The sequence below is a fragment of the Giraffa tippelskirchi genome, chromosome 5, assembly GCF_054371585.1.
Source record: "Giraffa tippelskirchi isolate mGirTip1 chromosome 5, T2T-mGirTip1v1.2.pri, whole genome shotgun sequence".
In the NCBI taxonomy this organism is placed as follows: Eukaryota; Metazoa; Chordata; class Mammalia; order Artiodactyla; family Giraffidae; genus Giraffa; species Giraffa tippelskirchi.
Genome location: NC_137279.1, coordinates 50,975,784 through 50,989,655, shown reverse-complemented (window position 1 = coordinate 50,989,655; position 13,872 = coordinate 50,975,784). Strand labels below are relative to the sequence as shown.

Here is a 13,872-nt window from a genome sequence, read left to right as displayed (position 1 = left end):
GCCCAGGAGCTGATCGTCCAGCCTTTGGATGGCTAAAGATTCGACTGTTCCTAGTACTGTCAACTCTGCTTTCTTAATTTTCTCTTCTCTCTTTTGCCTGACTTCTATCCATTTAACTTCTAATCAGCATCTCTGCCAGAATAAACAAAAGTAAAAAATAAACAACTGTTTCCTTCAGGAGAAAATGGAAAGTGCTGGTTTGAAGTTTTAATTTTGTGTGTGTGTACCTTTATCCAAAGCCCAGCCTGCTCTCACTGTAACAGAGTTTTCTCTACATTTTTGTGAAGCACAGGAAACTTAAAAAACCTTTATTTTGGGGATTTAAAAAATTGAGACATTTGACACATACAACATTGAGTACATCTAAGGTGTACAGTGTATAGATTTGGTACATTTATGTTACAATATGGTTGCCACTTTAGCCTTAACTAACACCTCTAGCCCATCACAGTTACCATTTTTTCTAGTACTGGGAACAATTAAGATCTAGTCTTAGCAAGTATAGTGTTTATAATACAATTTTGTTGTCTAGTACCACTATACAGTGTATTAGGTCTCCAGGACTTATTTATCTGCTATTTTAAATATGTACCCTTAAATGATGTCCTTCTCATTCCCCATATAGGGGATTTTCAGGCATATACAATGTAGACAGGAGAGTACAGTCAACCCCAAGTGCCCATCACCAGCTTTGACAGTGACTCCTGGCCAGTGTTGTGTCATTGGCACCCCTCTCCTGCCTCCTAAGTTATTTTGGACCACGTCTATAGGAAGCTTTCCACATGGTGAACTGACTCATCTTTGCACTAACATCTTGACTCTGTGTTTTCCATTTCAGATAATTGCCTTTGATGAGTTAAGAACGGATTTTAAGAGCCCCATCGACCAGTGCAACCCTGTTCACGCAGTAAGTAGTGGGTGCTGGTGACTGGAAGGGTGGTGTCACCCCAGGCCACCCAGGGCCTGTGAAGGAGGGTAAGGTTTTGATGAGTAGGGTGAGTGAAGCACATACTTGGCCCTGGCTGCACCTCCATGCCTGGTTCAGGGCGGTAGTCCCTGAGGCCGCAGAGGTCTCGACTTATCCTGAAAAGTCAAGTATAGCAGTCCCAGTACCCTGGTGGGAAAGCTCTGTGTGCCATGGCTGTGGAGTCCTCACGGCCCTGTGCTAGTGGGTCTTGAACAGGGAGAGAGGCTCCAGGCTGTCCATCATGTTGGCGGATGTGGGAGCATCACCGTGGTCATCCCCACTCTGTACTTTGCCAGGTTTCTCAGAGGGAAACTTGCCGGGGGTTGACATGTGCAGCTCATTTCACTGTATCCATCACCCAGGGAGCATTCATCTCGGGAGGCTCTCTGGGTTTGAGGTCAGTTCACCTCTCCCTGGGAACCTGATGCAGTCCAGTTGTCTGGCCCCGGTTCAGAATATGAGAAACCCCCTGCCCCTGCTATTCCCTGAGTCCTGCTGCTCTGTCTGGCTTGTCAGGACATGACCACTGCTTCCATGTGCCTGGAGTGGATGTAGAAAGAAGCCTCGATGTGAGCAGAGGAAAAGAGCATCATGTCTGCAGAGTCGGGTGGGTGCTGGCCATCCACTCCTTGGCTCAGTGCAGCCCACATCCCAGAGCCAGGCACCAGCCAGGCCTGTGGACAGAGCCTTTTCCAGATTCTTCTGGACCAGAACTCAAAGATGGAGCTCAAAGTTCTTGCCGGTCTGTCTCTCAGTCTAAGCTCAGTGAGCCTGCATTGTGTTGAACTTCCCTCCAGGCCCTGGTTTCCAGGACGAAGGCAAGTTTTTGTTTGAATAGTTCTGTTGATAGTTTCAGTTAAAAGTTGTAGAGTGAGTGCCAGGATTTACTAGTGTGACTATACATATGTATATAGATAGCATATATCTGTGTGAATATTAACCTGGAAGGCTTTAGTGACATAATTCTTTAGTGACAGGGACAAAAAGGCCTGTTCTCCTTAGCTGCAGGCTCCCTGAAGAGAGTTGTGTTCTTTGGGAGGTACTAAAAGACCAAGGGAACAGGCTTTGGTGTCCACTTGTAAAGTACAGGGTTATTATTGGATTATTTAACAGTTATTACTGTTAAATTTTGGGTGGGTTTTATTACATTCCAACAACACAAGAGAAGATTCTACACATGGACATCACCAGATGGCCGATACTGAAATCATATTGATTATATTCTTTGCAGCCAAAGATGGAGAAGCTGTATACAGTCAGCAAAAACAAGACCGGGAGCTGACTGTGGCTCAGATCATGAACTCCTTATTGCCAAATTCAGACTTAAATGGAAGAAAGTAGGGAAAACCACTAGACCATTCAGGTATGACCTAAATCAAATCCCTTATGATTATACAGTGGAAGTGAGAAATAGATTCAAGGGATTAGACCTTATAGACAGAGTGCCTAAAGAACTATGGATGGAGGTTCGTGACATTGTACAGGAGGCAGTGATCAATACCATCCCCAAGAAAAAGAAATGCAAAAAGGCAAAATAGTTGTCTGAGGAGGCCTTACAAATAGCTATGAAAAGAAGAGAAGCAAAAGGCAAAGGAGAAGAGGAAAGATATGCCCATCTGAATGCAGAGTTCCAAAGAATAGCAAGGAGAGATAAGAAAGTCTTCCTCAGTGATCAATGCAAAGAAATAGAGGAAAACAATAGAATGGGAAAGACTAGAGATCTCTTCAAGAAAATGAGAGATACCAAGGGAACATTTCATGCAAAGATGGGCACAATAAAGGACAGAAATGGTATGAACCTAACAGAGGCATAAGATATTAAGAAGAGGTGGCAAGAAGACACAGAAGAACTCTACAAAAAAGATCTTCACGACCCAGATAATCATGATGGTGTGATCACTCACCTCGAACCAGACATGCTGGAATGCAAAGTCAAGTGGGCCTTAGGAAGCATCACTATGAACAAAGCTAGTGGAGGTGATGGAATTCCAGTTGAGCTATTTCAAATCCTAAAATATGATGCTGTGGAAGTGCTACACTCAATATGCTAGCAAATTTGGAAAACTCAGCAGTGGCCACAGGACTGGAAAAGGTCAGTTTTCATTCCAATCCCAAAGAAAGGCAATGCCGAAGAATGTTCAAACTACTGCACGATTGTACTCATCTCACATGCTAGCAAAGTAATGCTCAAAATTCTGCAAGCCAGGCTTCAACAGTATGTGAACCGTGAACTTGCAGATGTTCAAGCTGGTTTTAGAAAAGGTAGAGGAACCAGAGGTCAAATTGCCAACATCTGTTGGATCATCGAAAAGCAAGAGAGTTCCAGAAAAACATCTACTTCTGCTTTATTGACTATGCCAAAGCCTTTGACTGTGTGGATCACAACAAACTGTCGAAAATTCTTCAAGAGATGGGAATACCAGGCCACCTAACCTACCTCCTGAGAAATCTTATGCAGGTCAAGAAGCAACAGTTAGAACTGGACTTGGAATGACAGACTGGTTCCAAATTGGGAAAGGAATACGTCAAAGCTGTATATTGTCAACTTGCTTATTTAACTTATATGCAGGGTATATCATGAGAAATGCTGGACTGGATGAAGCACAAGCTGGAATCACAAGATTCCAAATCACAAGCACAAGATTGCAGGGAGAAATATCAATAACCTCAGATATGCAGATGACACCACCCTTACGGCAGAAAGCGAAGAAGAACTAAAGAGCCTCTTGATGAAAGTGAAAGAGGCGAGTGAAAAAGTTGGCTTAAAACTCAATATTCAGAAAACTAAGATCATGGCATCTGGTCCCATCACTTCCTGGGAAATAGATGGGAAAACAGTGGAAACAGTGACAGACTTTATGTTTTTGGGCTCCAAAATCACTACAGATGGTGACTGCAGCCATGATTAAAAGATGCTTGCTCTTTGGAAGAAAAGTTATGACCAAACCTAGACAGCATATTAAGAAGCAGAGACATTACTTTGCCAACAAAGGTCCGTCTAGTCAAAGCTATGGTTTTTCCAGTAGTCATGTATGGATGTGAGAGCTGGACTATAAAGAAAGCTGAGCACCAAGGAATTGATGCTTTTGAACTGTGATGTTGGAGAAGACTCTTGAGAGTCCCTTGGACTGCAAGGAGATCCAACCAGCCCACCCTAAAAGAGATCAGCCCTGAGTGTTCACTGGAAGGACTGATGTTGAAGCTGAAACTCCAATACTTTGGCCACCTGATGTGAAGAACTAACTCATTTGAAAAGACCCTGATGCTGGGAAAGATTGAAGGTGAGAGGAGAAGGATACGACAGAAGATGAGATAGTTGGATGGCATCACCGACTCAATGGATATGAGTTTGAGCAAACTCCAGGAGTTGATGATGGACAGGGAGGCCTGTTGTGCTGCAGTCCATAGGGTTGCAAATTCTGACATGACTGAGCAGCTGAACTGAACTGAACTGAAGAAACTATATATATATATATATATATATATATATATATATATCCAGTGGTGATTTAGTCGCTACGTCATGTCCAACTTTTGTGACCCATGGACTGTGGTTCACCAGGCTCTTCTGTCCATGGGGTTCTCCAGGCAAGAATACTGGAGTAGGTTGCCATTTCCCTCTCCAAGGATTATTCCTGTGTCTCCTACACTGCAGGCAGATTCTTTACCGCTGAGCCACCAGGGAAGCCCTGTATAGACACACACCCACACACATATATAAAACCTATAATTCTCATAACTCTGTGACACAGGCATCATATGCCCAATTTAGAATCTTATCCTAGGACTCAAAGTTCATGAGCAGTGAAGCCAGAATCGGAACCCAGGTCTGCTTGTGTTCTTACCACTTACTCTATGTTGTAGAAAAAGAGATAGATCTGATTCCTTAAATACCTGTTTTTATAATCCCTTGATTCTGTGAAACAGAGCCTACCCTTTCCAAGTCAATCGTGTGAAGCAGAGTTTTATGGCAAGTTGGAAGAATCCCTAAGTTCTACTTTAAAACTTACCCTGTCTTGTGAAACTTGTCATTATTTAAAATTCATTTTGTTTCCATCTGCCAGCCTTACCACCCCACAGGGGTAACTTGGCTCCTCCAGGCCTGAAAGGGTTGCACCCTGGGCCTCCTTTCATTCTGGATGTTTTCGTGTTTGGCACCCGCATCACACACCTGGCCCGTCAACATCGACCAGGTGCGTGGAGCCGCTCTAGGCTGAGAGGGCGCTTCTGTTTGGAATATCAGGGAGTCAAGAGCTTGTTTTGCTTCCTCCTGGTGGCTTGGGCTCAAATTAGAAAGTGGCTCGCTTAGAATATCCAGAGTTTCTTGTGTCCTGCCCCTCAAATCCATCATGTGAATTCAACACCAGGGTGCAAGAGAGTTGGTGAAACCATGAGACAGGTTTGTGACGCCCGTTTCCATCTTACCTTGGCAGTTTCCTTAGTTCGGGCAGAACAAAGAAAATTAGTACCAGTGTATGTCCAATGGGAAGCTTCCGCACAAGGTCAGTGCAAGGACAGAACCTGCACACAGTAGGCGCTCAATAACTGTTTGTTGCTGAAAGAATGAATGACTGTTGAAGGGTGAGGTCGCATAGCAGAGAAGCTGAACCTCAACTCTTTATTCCTCCTATGAAAGCCACACTTGTTCACAGATATAGACAACAAATTTATGCTTACCAGGGGTGGGGAAGAGCAGGGATAAATTGGGAGACTGGGATTGACATATCCACACTACTATGTATAAAGTAGGCTTCCCTAATAGCTCAGTTGATAAAGAATCCACCTGCAATGCAGGAGACCCCAGTTCGATTTCTGGGTTGGAAGATCCCCTGGAGAAGGGAAGGGCTACCTATTCCAGTATTCTGGCCTGGAGAATTCCATGGACTATATAGTCCATGGGGTCACAAAGAGTCAGACACGACTGTGTGACTTTCATGTTCATATATAAAAGATAACTATTAAGGACCTACTGTATAGCACAGGGAACTCACTATTTGTAGTAATGTGGGAAAAGAATCTTAAAAAGACTGGATATATGTATGTATATAACTGATTCCCTTTATCATACACCTGAAGCTGACATAGCATTTTAAATCAACTAGATTCCAATAAAAGTTTTAAAAAATAAAGCCACACATCTAATCAGTTAATGAATTAATTAAGGAGTCTTGGCCCCAAAGGCCAGACATCTTATAGACAGACTAAAGCCCTTAGCTTTGTAAAGGACTCCTGTCTGATATTTTTAAAAGCCCTAATGGAAGAGTATTAGGCCACATTCCCCCTGGATTTTATGATGTTACTCCCTGGCAAGAACTTAAACTTTGAATGCCTTATTTAACTCATCCTTAAGCTCTCTGGGCCCCCGTAGAGCCTCTGCAGCAGCATCTTGGGCCCAGGTGGCTTGACAAAGCTGCTTCACTGGTTGCTAACTGTAGTCCTGGACAAATTTGTGTTACAAACAGTTGCTGATTGGTGTGGAGTATTTCTAAATGAACATGCATGAGGTCCACTGGTTCTTTAGATTTACACTCTAAATACTGTTGGACCCTTTGGCTGACCACCACCCCCAGCTTACAGCCAGTGGGAAGAGGAGGAGTGCTTTGTTTTTACTCTTAGTTTCTCATGGTAACCCTTTCCCTTTCTATCAGTGGGACATTTAATATCACTGTAAAGTAAAGAGAAATGTTGTCCTTCAGAGGATCTGGCTTGCTGGAGAAAGCGCTAGTGTGTGTCCTGAACCCCCCTTTTTCACTTGGGATCTCACGTCTTTTCACATGTTCTCCGTTTAGGCAGCCTCAATGCCCAGCTGTGTGTGTGTGTGTGTGCGTTTGCTTGCACACGTGCAAGTACACATGTGTGTGGAGGAGGATGTGGTCTTTCTTCCTAACCACGTGGACGCTAATTTGTCCTGATGTGGGCTATTTCCTCTGGGCTTAAAGGATGCACAAGAATTGCTATATTTGTGATTTAATTAGAGAAATTGAAGTGGCCCAGCCACCTGTCTTCTCCCGATCCAGGAGGAGCCTCATTATCATCACATCTACCGCAACCAAATTGCCTTGGTAATAAAGCACTGGGAGATGCCACAGCTGTGTTCATGGTGGCTTCAGAGATCACGAAAGTCACTGCGGGAAAGGGGAGGCAACATTCAGTGTGTGAGCTGAGCATCATCACCTGCCCACCCCTGGGGCATTTTTCCATGGCAGTGAGCCAAACTCCAGACATGGCCTTCTTGAAAATTCTTAGCCCGGGGGCACTGCCGGTATCTAATTGAGTGGGAAGATTGCTTCCTCTAAATACAGTCACTTTAGAAAAATAAAGTCAAGGGCAGAGAGCTTCCCCACCTTACACACTAATCAGGCACATATGCTCTTCGAGACTTGAATGGGAAGCACTCCAGGGGACCTGACTGCAGGTTTCAGGACATTCATGAGCAGTGGTCCCTGTTCTTTAGTTTGACTATCTTACAGGGACATGGAGGCTGTAGGAAAAAGAAATAAAGAAACCTGTCCTGGGCTGAAAAGAAAGCTGAACCCATGCTATTTGCTGGGAAAGTTGGATTAAGAGCAAATAATTGTGACACGGTAGATAGAGAAAAGTTTGAAACTCTTTTATTTCTTTCAGTTTTATTAAGATATAACGGACACATAGCAGTATATTTAGTTTCAGGTGTATGGCATAATGACTTGACTTGCATATGTTGCAAAATAATTGGTTAACATTGCAAAATATATGGTTAGCATCCATCATGTCGTATAGACGTGAAAGAAAAATGTTTTCCTTGTGATGAAATTTTTGGAATTTGTTCACTTAGCAACTTTCAAATATGCCACATAGCATGTTAGCTATAGTTGTTATGTTATACATTATATCCCATTATATGTCTTACAACTGGAAGATTTTAACTTTGCACCACCATCATCAAATTCCCTCTCCACCTCTGATAACTGCAAATCTGATCTCTTTTTCTGTGAGTTTGTCTTGTTGTTCTTATAGTTTTGTTTTTCGATTACACATATAAATGAGATCATACAGTATTTGTCTTTCTCTGGTATTTCATTTAGCATACTGCCCTTGAGGTCTGTCTGTGTTGTCACATATGGGAAGGTTTCCTTTTTATGGCTGAATAATATCCCATTATTTATGTATATACCACAACTGCTTTATCCATTCATCTGTCAATGGACACTTAGGTTATTTCTACATCTTGGCTACTGTAAAAAAGCTGTTATGAACATAATGGTGCAGATATTTCTTCAACATAGTAATTTTGTTTCCTTTGGATATATCCAGAAGTGGAATGCTGGATCATGTGGTACCTCTATTTTTAATTTTTTGAGGAACCTCCATACTGTTTCCCATAGTGACTGTACCAATTTACACTCCCACCAACAGTGTAGGAGGGTTCATTTTTTTCCCCACAGCCTAACCAGCACTTGGTATCACTTGTCTTTTTGATGCTAGTCATTCTAACGGATGTGAAGTGATATCTCATTTTGGTTTTAATTTGGATTTTCCTGGTGATTAGTGAGATTGAGCACCTTTTCATGTACCTGGTGGCCATTTGTATGTCTTTGGAAAACGATCTATTCAGATCCTCTGCCCATTTTTAATTGGTTTATTTGTGGGTTTTTTTTTTTTTTTTTGCGCTTGAATTGTATGAGCTGAAATTCTTCTTAGCCAAAGGTTAGAGCTTGAAGGTCATGGCTGGGAGGGGTCTGTGGTGGACTCTGCCTCCTCCACTAGGGGCTGAATGTGGGGTTTCTCGTGTTTTTCCAGCAGAAGACCTAACCTCCCCTCTCTTTTCTTTCTTGTGCTTCCTGATAGAGGGAACGGCTGAGGAACATTGAGCGAATATGCTTCCTTCTGCGAAAGGTCAGTGCAAGTGCTCCGTGCCAAAGGTGGATGGTCACATGGTCATGGGAGGTCACACAGTGAAAGGGACTGGTGAGGCTGAATGCCTGTTTTGGTCCCTGTCTCCCCACAAAGGCAAATGATGGTGGGGAGAAGGAGGTGGGAGCAAATGATCCGTTCTTTGGAAACCTCCAGAGACATGAGGCACTAATTAAAAGGGGTGGCCATCAATCAAAGTGTCAGGACAGCACTGGATATTTGCAAGTGCCCTCTGGTTGGATTTTGAGGTTCTTTATTTTTGCTTGATGATGGATGGCCTTTACAGCTGATACTGCCTCACAGCCTTTGTTCCTGTCTGATGCGGGGCTCAGAAATGCTCCCGCCTGGCTCAGCCAAGTTTTTAACTGGTTGTTGGGTTTCATTTGAGGTTTCAGTCTGCCACTCAGCTTTGCAGTTTGATTGACAGCATCATCAGGAGTGTTGGAGGGGTGGGATGGGAGATGTTATTAAAGGGGGAGCCAGGCATTCAGAGAGTTTCTCTGAATGGATGGGCGGTAGGTCACAGCTGCCCTCAGTGCATTCAGAAAGCACGCTTGTGCACGCATATTCATGTATGCATGTACAGCTTAAGCTTAGTATTTAGCAGGGCTCTATGATGTAGCTGGGAGACCCCTGTGACAGAGAGATCAGTCTGCCACTCTCCAGTAAGAAAAGCGTGTACTTTTTGTAGCAAAGTGTGGAGAATAGCAATTTGCGCGTAAAACTAAGTGTCCATTACCTTGAGCCAAAGGATATCCCTGATCTCTGTTCCAAGTGGATGGGCTACAGGCTGTAGGAAAACCACCTGTCCACCCAAAAGGAGTTTTTGAGCCTTATGTGAATAGGAGAGAAACCAAATGCCATGTCAACATTGATGGAAGGGAAACAATTTTGCAAGCTTTTGATTTTTTTTCTATATTTCAATAATGATGTCTTTCATTGGGAGAGAGAGCTTAATCAAGAAGTCAGTTATTTTTCTAGCTAATTACTTGTCCTTTACTGTTTTCCAAGAAACTCAGTATGTCAGAGTTCCGCATCTGCTATAACACAGCAGGGAAGTAAGCTCAGATAATGAAAATACTAGTGATCCGAGGAATAAAGAATGATTAAGAAAATAACGTATGACATTTAGCATTAAGGGGCTTCCCCAGTGGCTCAATGGGTAAAGAATCCACTTGCCAATGCAGGAGACATAGGAGACATGGGTTTGATCCCTGGGTTGGGAAGATCCCCTGGAGGAGGAAATGGCAACCCACTCCAGTACTCTTGCCTAAAAAGTCCCATGGGCAGAGGAGCCTGGCGGGCTGCAGTCCAAAGGGTCCAAAGAGTTGGACACGACTGAGCACACATGCATGCATTTGGTTTTAAGAGTGATTCATGAATTTGTAGATTATTTTCCCAGAGAATGTCTCAGACACCAAAAATCCTCCCCAACTGTCACTTCCATAGTCTCTAGTTTATTCTTTAAGACTGATACCTTGGAGTCTTTCAACTCCAAGTTGCACCCCCCCATTTCAAATGTACCATCCTGAATTCTCTGGCAGAGCAGTAACCTCCATCAGTCACATTTGAGCCTTGCTCACTTTTCTGTGTTGCTTGACCCTTGACTCTAGCCACACAGCAGGCAATAGCCTGTGGCTGCCTCTGCCGAGGTCCTGTCTTACAGCCCTGTGCTCTACAGTCAATCGTTACTCACCTATTTCATGCATGGTTTTTTGTATCTGTTAATCCCATGCACCTAATTTGTCCTTCCCCTCTTTCCTCTCTCCTTGGGAAACCATATGTTTGTTTTCCATGTTTGTGAATCTGTTTCTGTTTTGTATATAGATTCATTTGTCTTATTTTTTAGATTCTATATAGAAACTATATCATATAGTATTTTTCTTTCTCTGTCTGACGTACTCAACTAAAGTATAATATTTTCTAGGTCTATCCATGTTGCTGCAAATGCCAATATTTCATTTTTTATGACAATATTCCATTGTATACATATATATACCATATCTTTCTAAGCCAGTTGTTTATTGATAGGCACTTAGGTTGCCTCCATGTCTTGGCTGTTTTAAATAGTGCTGTGAACATTGGGGTACTTGTATCATTTTGAATTAGAGTTTCAGTTTTCCTGGTTATATACCTATGAGTTGGGCTGCTGGATCATATGGTAGCTCTATTTTTAGTTTTTTAAGGAACCTCCATACTGTTTTCCATTGTGGCTGCACCAATTTACATATTCTCACCAACAGTATAGGAAGATTCCCTTCTCTCCCTTTTACCGTCTCCAGCATTTATTATTTATGGACTTTTTAATGGTAACCTTTCTGACAGGTATGCAGTGATAACTCATTGTGGCTTTTTTTTAGAGCAATTAATCGTATTTAAAAATATTTTATATTGGCATATAGTTGATTTGGGGGGCTTCCCAGGTAGCTCAGTGGCAAAGAATCCACCTGCCAGTGCAAAAGATGCAGGAGACGCGGGTTCAGTCCTTGAGTTGGAAAGATGCCCTGGAGGAGAAAATGGCAATCTATTTCAATATTCTTGCCTGGGAAATCCCATGGACAGAGGAGCCTGGTGAGCTACAGTCCATAGCGTCACAAACAGGCAGGCATGACTGAACAGGCATGCTCAGTAAATAGTTGATTTATAATGTTGTGTTAGTTTCAGGTGTACAACAGAGTGATTCAGTTATATATATATATATATATATATATATATATATATATATATACATATATATATATATACATGTATCTATTCTTTTTCAAGGTCTTTTCCCATTTAGATTATTTCAGAATATTGAGTAGAGTTCCCTGTGCTATATAGCAGGCCCTTGTTGGTTATCTATTTTAAATACTGTGGTGTATATATGTTAATCCCAAGCTCCTAATTTATTCCTCCCCTCTCTCCCCTTTGGTAACCATAAATTTGCTTTCTAAGTCTGTTTTCTGAGACTTAGAAAGTTCATTTGTATCATTTTTTTAGATTCCACATATAAATTATATCATATGATATTTGTCTTTCTCTCTCTGACTTACTTCACTTAGTATGATAATCTCTAGGTCCATCCATGTTGCTGCAAATAACATTTTTTATGGCTGAGTAATATTCCATTGTACACACACACACACACACACACACACACATCTTTATGTATCCATCCCTCTGTCAGTGGGCGTTTAGGTTGTTTCCATGTCTTGGCTGTTGTAAAAGGTGCTGCAGTGAGCATTGGGGTGCATGCATCTTTTCAAATTATGGTTTTCTCCAGAGATATGCCCAGGGGTGGGACTGCTGGATCTAATGGTAGCTCTATTTTTAGTTTTTTAAGGAACTTCCTTACTGTTCTCCATAGTGACTATACCAATTTACATTCCCACCAAACAGGGTAGGAAAGTTCTCTTTTTGATGATGGTTATTCTGACAGATGCAAGGTGATACCTCATTGTGTCTTTCATTGCATTTCTCTAATAATTAGCAATGTTGAACATTTTTTCATGTGCCTGTTGGCTATCTATATGTCTTCTTTGGAAGAATGTCTATTTAGATCTTCTGCTCATTTTTTAATTTTTCTTTTTTTTTTGCTACTGCGTGGTGTGAACTGTTTGTATATGCTGGACATTAATCCCTTGTTGGTCATATCATTTGCCCATATTTCCTCCCATTTCATAGGTCATCTTTTCATTTTGTTGCTGGTTTCCTTTGCTGTGCAAAAGCTCTGAGGTTTATTTAGATCCCGTAATAGTCTTTTCATTTCTTCATTTCAACAGTGTCCATGACAGAGCACAAAACTTAAATCTTACCACATTTGCTACTTACATCAGGTTTGTAGTTTAAAATAGAATTTAACTCTTTATTGTATTCATTACTGACACAGAAGATCTCTAACCTCCAGGTTCTATCCCATTCCTTTCCTCTGTGCTTCTGTCCTCTTCCCTTTTTGTAGTCTGTATTTTAACCTTAGAATAAATTCTCTTTGCCTGTTCTGTTTCCTTCCACTGGACACATGATGTAGGGCGGTGGCAAAGTGTGCAGGCTTCTGGTACTTCCCGCCTGTGCCCGGATTCTCTGTGTCACCCACAGTGTGACTCTGAAGTGGGGGTGATAAGTTTATCACCTTCCTCATGGAGTTGTGAGAATTAAATGAGTTGATACATGTACGACTAGCTCATAAATACTCAGCACGTACTAAATGTTACTCTTATTATCCTGACCCTTAGCTGCTGCCTAAAACTTCTTATAACATCCCCAAGCATACCCACGGTGCTGAAGTTACCCTGGACTGGCCGCAGCCCCCTCACATTTTGTGGGAGTGAGGATCATTTGACATTGAAGAGGAGTCACAGGGCAAGAAGGCCTGCCTCCTCCCTCCTGGCTAGTCTGAATGGGTTTCCAAGTTCAGATTCCCCAGATGTGAGCACGTGCTGGAGGAGGTGGGGAGGGTGAATGGGTTTCTTTAGCACCACCACCTTCTGGGAACTGTACCTTCCAAGAAATTTCTTGGAACTCGTCTCCTAAGTACCCCCGGAATGTGATGCATCTCAGCAGTTGATTGTTGTTAAAACCACCTCCTTAGCTTTCTCGGGAGAAAGAAAGGAATTTTCAGAGTGAATCCATTTTTAGCTCTATAATTATCAGAAAATGTGTTCTTTGGGTAATTGTCTGAACTGCAGGATTCTTGTGTCAATTTGTGCTTATGATTCATTTTTTCATGCCAAGAGCCACTTGCCCTCCCCACCAGGCATGCTGTCGCTCTGAGGGTCACTGTCAAGTGTAGAGAGCCAGGCGGAGTATGGAGAGCAGAGATTGGTTAGATGGCTATTCTCAGGAAGGGTTCTCGTGTGGAGGAGATTGACTAGGGGCCTCCTGTTGTATCTCCAAGTTCAGGAACTGGTTAGAAGAAATGAACTTAAATGAGAGCCCGAGAGTGGCATAGAATAAAGAGAAACTTCGTTCATAAGCAGCTGTCATCTAACCTGGGGGTTGTTCATCCCAGGGACTAAGGAATGTTCGCCTTC

At 42.4% G+C, this 13,872-nt stretch overlaps 1 protein-coding gene across 4 annotated transcripts in view; it reads left to right on the top strand.

Moving 5' to 3' along the window:
• Positions 1–13,872, top strand: part of CNIH3 (cornichon family AMPA receptor auxiliary protein 3) — a 281,577-nt gene that overhangs the window by 210,574 nt on the left and 57,131 nt on the right. For 3 of the 4 annotated variants that reach the window (XM_081491569.1, XM_081491572.1, XM_081491570.1), the window contains 2 exons: positions 839–907; positions 8,795–8,842. In XM_081491569.1, coding sequence (XP_081347695.1) covers positions 839–907; positions 8,795–8,842 — 117 coding nt within the window. The remainder of the gene's footprint in view (positions 1–838; positions 908–8,794; positions 8,843–13,872) is intronic. The other variant, XM_081491573.1, reaches the window with a different exon arrangement.